This window comes from Cygnus olor, chromosome 2 (assembly GCF_009769625.2).
Source record: "Cygnus olor isolate bCygOlo1 chromosome 2, bCygOlo1.pri.v2, whole genome shotgun sequence".
NCBI lineage: Eukaryota > Metazoa > Chordata > Aves > Anseriformes > Anatidae > Cygnus > Cygnus olor.
This window is the reverse complement of record NC_049170.1, coordinates 49,019,544-49,026,413: the sequence shown is the minus strand read 5'-3', so window position 1 is coordinate 49,026,413 and position 6,870 is coordinate 49,019,544. Positions and strand designations below refer to the sequence as shown.

The 6,870-nt window shown below is 38.5% G+C and overlaps 1 protein-coding gene across 3 annotated transcripts in view; it reads left to right on the top strand.

Annotated features, from left to right (window-relative positions):
- The window catches only part of SALL3 (spalt like transcription factor 3), a 23,453-nt gene extending 18,040 nt beyond the window's left edge, over window positions 1-5,413 (top strand). For all 3 annotated transcript variants that reach the window (XM_040549016.1, XM_040549015.1, XM_040549014.1), the window contains 3 exons: window positions 1-1,397; window positions 1,614-1,954; window positions 2,925-5,413. The exon at window positions 1-1,397 is cut by the window's left edge and continues 1,540 nt beyond it. In XM_040549016.1, coding sequence (XP_040404950.1) covers window positions 1-1,397; window positions 1,614-1,954; window positions 2,925-3,356 — 2,170 coding nt within the window. In that variant the 3' untranslated portion in view covers window positions 3,357-5,413. The remainder of the gene's footprint in view (window positions 1,398-1,613; window positions 1,955-2,924) is intronic.
- Window positions 5,414-6,870: the final 1,457 nt, after the last annotated feature.

Here is a 6,870-nt window from a genome sequence, read left to right as displayed (position 1 = left end):
CATCCCAACTTCCATTGGGCTCCAGCTGCCCCCCACTATACACGGTGTAAACAGTTTTGGAGATTCTCCAAGTATTACTCCCATGAGCCGGTCACCCCAGAGGCCTTCTCCTGCCTCCAGTGAATGCACTTCTTTATCCCCGAGCCTCAACACATCCGAGTCAGGCATTCCAGTGTCTGCTGAATCCCCGCAGCCCATTCAGAGCGGCTCATGTCTGACTAAGGCAGAACCTGTCAGTCTGCCTCCCACGGGCACACGGCTCGGGGAACTCTCTGTAGGTGGGCAAGTTTCCACAGCTTCCACATCTTCAGTTCCTACTACTGTTACAGACAGCAGTGTTTCAACAAGCCTCCCAAACCCTGTGCTTCCAGCAATGTCTGACCAGTTTAAGGCAAAATTTCCATTTGGTGGTCTGTTAGACTCTATGCAAACATCAGAAACCTCAAAACTGCAACAGCTGGTAGAGAACATTGATAAGAAGATGACAGATCCAAATCAATGTGTCATTTGTCACCGTGTGCTTAGTTGTCAGAGTGCTCTCAAGATGCATTACAGAACGCATACAGGAGAAAGACCATTTAAATGCAAAATTTGTGGACGTGCCTTTACTACAAAAGGCAATCTAAAAACACATTTTGGAGTTCATCGAGCGAAGCCCCCACTTAGAGTACAGCACTCATGTCCCATTTGTCAGAAGAAATTTACAAATGCAGTTGTTCTTCAGCAGCATATTCGTATGCATATGGGTGGGCAAATTCCAAACACGCCATTACCAGAGGGCTTCCAGGATGCCATGGACTCAGAGCTTTCCTATGATGAGAAGAACATTGACACATTGAGCAACTTCGATGATGACATTGATGAAAATTCTATGGAAGAGGACCCAGAGTTAAAGGATGCGGCAAGTGACTCATCCAAACCCCTTATCTCTTACTCTGGGTCATGTCCTTCTTCACCACCTTCTGTGATCTCCAGTATTGCTGCTTTGGAGAATCAAATGAAAATGATTGATTCTGTCATGAACTGTCAGCAGCTGACCAGTTTAAAATCCATAGAAAATGGATCAGGAGAAAGTGACCATTTAAGCAATGACTCCTCATCGGCTGTTGGCGATCTCGAAAGCCAGAGTGCAGGTAGCCCTGCAATGTCAGAGTCTTCTTCCTCCATGCAAGCTCTGTCTCCTGTAAATAGCAATAGTGAAAGTTTTAGATCAAAGTCTCCAGGTCTCAGTAACCAGGAAGAACCACAAGAAATACAATTAAAGACAGAAAAACCAGACAGTCCACCACCTGCAACTGAAAATGGAGGCGCATTAGATCTGACATCCACCAACCCAGGAAGACCGGTCATCAAAGAGGAGGCTCCTTTTAGCCTGCTGTTCCTGAACAGAGAACGTGGTAAGTTTAAAAGTACTGTTTGTAATATCTGTGGCAAGCCTTTTGCTTGTAAGAGTGCATTGGAAATTCACTACCGCAGCCATACTAAAGAACGTCCATTTGTTTGTACAGTCTGCAATCGTGGGTGTTCCACTATGGGTAATTTAAAACAGCACTTACTGACGCACAAATTAAAAGAGCTGCCTTCTCAGTTATTTGAACCCAACTTTACTCTAGGTCCCAGCCAAAGTACTCCTAGCCTGGTCACCAGTACAGCGCCTACCATGATCAAAATGGAAGTGAATGGTCACAGCAAGCCGATCTCTTTGGGTGAGGTTCCCTCGCTTCCAGCTGGAATCCAGGTTCCTGCTGCACCACAGACAGTGATGAGTCCGGGGATCACCCCTATGCTGGCACCCCCCCCTCGCCGGACTCCCAAGCAGCACAACTGTCAGTCTTGTGGGAAGACCTTCTCCTCAGCAAGTGCACTGCAGATACACGAGCGCACCCATACTGGTGAAAAACCGTTTGGTTGCACAATCTGTGGTAGAGCTTTTACCACAAAGGGGAATCTTAAGGTAAGAGGCCAAATACGACTGTAAAGGCTCGGGGGGAATAAGGCACTGTACTTGAACTTAGCAGGTGTTAGTGCTAAGTGTGTGTCCCAAAGACAGGAGATAAGGGAAATTCAAGGCTTTTTCAATGGTGGTGTTTCTCCTGTGTTAAAGATAGGGATTGAAAAGTGGCTGTGCAGTGATACGTGCTTTAAAACTTGTTCTGGGTATATATGCACATGCACATTGTAGTTTGCCTGACACACACAATGAAACAGGCAGTCAGCTGACATACACGTTCTGGCAGTTCTTGTGGAAGAGCAGTGCAAAAGAAACTCCCTATAAACCAGAAATGCAGAGTTCACTTGGCTCCTTGTGTGCCTATCACAGACTTCCATTTTCTATCCTGCTCTGCAGCCATTGCAGACTAGAAAGCTGTTTCTTACTAATTTACAATGGGTTACTATGGGACTGATGCCTCTTATTCCTACAATGTGGTTAACCATTAGGATACAGCCTTAGGAATACATTTTTACACGTCCTGATTTTTTTTTTTTATATTATATTTATTAAAATAATCAGTGCCTCTGGGATGAGGCAAAATATTAAGAAAAGAGACAAGATGTAAAAAGGGGAAGGGCAGAAAAAATGCCCATCTCCTAGTACAAATAATGTACTTGGTAATCTTCAGCATGAAGAACTTCCAGCTTGCATACAAAATTATCTAACCTAAAAGGATATGTACAGTTTATTTTTGTGGTGCTGCATTTGTTTCCACGGACAAGAAACAAATGCACATTGAAAGATGATTACAAAGTTGGAATTTCCTTTGTATATCATGACTGGGCGTTACAACTGTGTCTTAACTGGAACTGATTTGTTTTCAATATGAATTAAAAGAATTAAAAGACTTTTTTTTTTTTTTTTTTTTTTTTAAGCAAGCAATACTGAAGGTGCTAATGTGGAGGTGTTTCTTGTCCTGTTTGTTCTGCAGGTTCACATGGGAACTCACATGTGGAATAACGCCCCTGCACGCCGTGGCCGCCGCCTCTCCGTGGAAAACCCCATGGCTTTGCTGGGTGGTGATGCGCTGAAGTTCTCTGAGATGTTCCAGAAAGATTTGGCAGCTCGGGCCATGAATGTTGACCCCAATTTTTGGAACCAATATGCTGCAGCTATCACTAATGGACTTGCTATGAAGAACAATGAGATTTCTGTCATACAGAATGGAGGCATTCCTCAGCTCCCAGTAAGTCTAGGTGGAGGCGCCATCCCGCCTCTAAGTAACCTTACCAGTGGCATGGACAAAGCTCGCACAGGCAGCAGCCCTCCCATTGTTGGTTTGGACAAAGCAAGTTCTGAAACTGGAGCCAGTCGTCCATTCACCAGATTTATTGAGGATAATAAAGAGATTGGCATTAATTAAAAGCATTCATTATGAATAACTGTTGGACTGCTACTTGACACAACACTTGTCCTTTTCCATGTACAGCTTTTGAAGCTAAGCATTAGTTTCCTGACCTAAACGCATAGGTTCCCTTTAAAATTTTACCCATAGCAGAAATACCTAACTTTGTGGCTGCTGAAAAGTTGTCTTGCAAGATCTGCATGGTACTTTCAACAGTGAGTTTGACTGTTACTGAGAACTTTGAAACCTTTTAATTTAACAGAAACAAACAAACAAACAAAAAAAAATCCTTGGATAACTTCATTAGAAACAGAAAGAGGCTAGTCTACGTCCACTTTGCTTCTTACAAAACTTATTATCAACTGAGAAAAGGGGGCTTCACTATGGCATTCTGTCACACTTATTTGCTGGTTTTGTTCAAATTAGTTAGCGACATGGACTATGTTTTTAGGAACCTTAATCTTAAATAAGTGATTTAGTACCCCAATGCTGTGTATTATTACAGTATCCTTGTCTGTAGTATTTATAATGTTAAGATTATGCGGGTAACAGACAATATACTAGCCCCAAACTTAAATGAAGCTTTTGTACTGCAAAATACATCTGGCTATGTGATTTATTTTTATTTTTATTTTTTAAGCAAGTTTTGCTTTACTATAAGTAAGTGGTTTATTTCAATGCAGGCAAAATTGTGAAGTTTTATTGGGAAAGATAGCATGCTTTTCATGTGCAAGTACCTGTCAGTAACAAACTTTTTTTTTTTTTTTAATTTAAGTATTTGTAGCTGCTATGTGGACAGTTGTTCTATTAAATGAAAAAAAAAAATGTAGTGTGGACTTTAGCTCAATGATTGGAAAACAAGTTACAGACAAACCTTAGCACCATAAATTATTCACAACTTTATAAGCAGTTGTGATTAATACTTCATGTTATCAAAGCTGTACAATAAAAAGGTAATGTTTGTATAATGTGGTTGCAAACTCTTAATTTATACTATTGCACTTTTAGTATTTTGTATTAGGGAGGTTTGTCTATAATTTGAAACTGAACAAAGATGTAAACTATTTTATAAATAGTACTTTGACTTAAGGAATAAGGGGGGAAACCCTGTTACAGTTTCTTGTTTTGTTTTAAGGTCAAACAATGAGAGACCTCTATTAACTAAGCAGAAAAGCCGCAGAGAACTGTCAGATCCTTAGGAAATATGGGGCCTGCCATTTCTTAAATTGAAATGATTCATTTAACTTTCCTACAAAGCCCACTTAAAAGCGTGACCACCCCCAACAGAATTCTGATAAATTTATCTTGGAAGTGTGATATTAATACAAGCTTAGGATAGATGAAGGAGAACATTGTGTAGGTTTAATTTTACTGTAATCTGTTCTGTCTCTTTCACACATACCCACAAGAAAGATGTTGACTGCCTAATAACACGGGGAACAAAATAATAACTTTTGGGCAGTATGAGCAGCAGTATGTTCTGTATTTATTTCCAACTCTTGCTGATTATCTTCTCAGATTGCTTGGAAGCACAATGTACTCTGATTAATTGAATATAATTTTATGTTGATTGCATTCTTAAAATTACACTGAGTAAATAAAGGGAATGGTTCCACTTGTAAGTTAGGCTGGGGATGCAGAGGAGACTGGGGCTTAATCAAAACTTGAACAGTAAACATTTTGTGTACTACCTCATTTTTGTGCATTACAAGCATGGTGTAGTCTGACACTATGAACTTCCGTCCAGCAGAATTGCTTGAGGGACATTATGGGTAGCTGGGTAACAGCGCAAGGAGTTTTATGCCCCTGAAGAATGAATCAGACAGTGAGGTCTTCTCAGTTGAGACTGAAAAATAGGACAATCTTTCTTATATAACAAAAACCATTACTGTGAGAGGATGGACTATTTCAGCCATCATGTAATGGAGTGAAAAGTGTTGCAAAGACTTATTAGCTGTTTGTTTCTATTGGAAATGAACAATGAACTATACAGCTCCGTTTTCTACAGTGATGAGATAGAGATATATAGATATATATATCTATATATAAACAAAGTTATATATCTATAATGCCTCTACAATATAACATCTTTTTTTTTTTTTTTTTTTTTTTTTTTTTTTTTTGCCACAATATGTGGGTGGTTAGGTGTGTTTCCAAGCATTTTAAAAGAGAAAACTGAGGTGGCTCAATGTTGCTGTATTTCAGCAATTGAATGTTTTTATTTATCTGTGTCATTTTTGGTGTGACTTTTTTTTTTTTGTTAGTATTTGGTACCATGTAGTGTTATCTTGATTACCTAAAGAATGTGTATACTTAAAAAAAAAAAAAAAAAAAAGGGAAAAAAAAGAAAAAGAAAAAAAAAAAGAAAAAGTAAAAAAAAATGTAAAGTGTTGTAAATAAGATGGTTGATGATGGTACAGTAAGACTGACCCCATTTTGTATTCAGGGTTAGGTCAATCCTCTCTGCATGGTGAAGAGAGACACTATTTTTATACTGTGATACCATGTAGGGCTAGGAGCCTCCCTGAACCAGCTGGGAATTGTTACCTAGATCCAATATTTTTTATTATTAAATCTTGTTGGCTTGACACATCTACTGATTGAAATGGATGTCTTAGTCTAGGTTACTATTTTTGTCATATGGAATTGAATAAAATGCAGGATGTAATATTATTTCTGAATTGCGTTCCTTGATTATTCTAATAACAGAGCAAGATATGAGAACAAGGTCACTTGTAGTAGATTGGTGTCAATGACTTCTAATCGTTGCATCTGAAAATCGGAATAAGGTCGACACCTTGTATTCAAATGCAATTCTAATATATATTAATGGTGCAAAGGGGTAGAATTCTTCAAGTCTCTTTTCCAATAAAAATAAATCCTAAGAGCATTTCTTGCAAGACAGTAGAAGAAAAAAATATGGAGGGGAGAAAACAGCCTTTGGAAGTACTACTGTTTCAAATTGACTGCATTCTGAACACTTCTCGTGTAGTTCAACAACAAAAGCTTCCTTTTCATGTTGTTTAAGCATTTGCCTAATATTCATGATACACTGCATGATAAAATTTGTGAAGAAATTTATCAGAAGCAGTTCAAAATCTAAAATACGAAATAAGAACAAAACTGAGAAATCGCATCCATTCATTCCAAATGACATATTCTGTATGTTAAAACCTATGGCTTTTTTTGTTGTCGGTGTTGTTGGTGGTGGTTTTGTTGTGTGTTTTTGATTTTTTTTAAGACCCCAATTTGTCAAAGCATGTCTAACTTTAAGCAAATTATTTTTTCATGTTAATTTAAATGCAAGTATTTACATTCTTAAAGTTAGGCATGTGATTAAGTATCTCCTGCAAAAAAAGCTGTATGTTTGAGTAACCTTCAAGCTTTTATAATCCAGCGATGAATGCCTGCTGCATTTAAAATGGACAAAAAATAAATAAAAGAAAAAAAATCTGAATTAATCATCTTTCAGTGGCCTTGCTATGGTTTTATAAGGTCTACGCAAAGAGACCAGTTTCCTCTGGTGACTCAA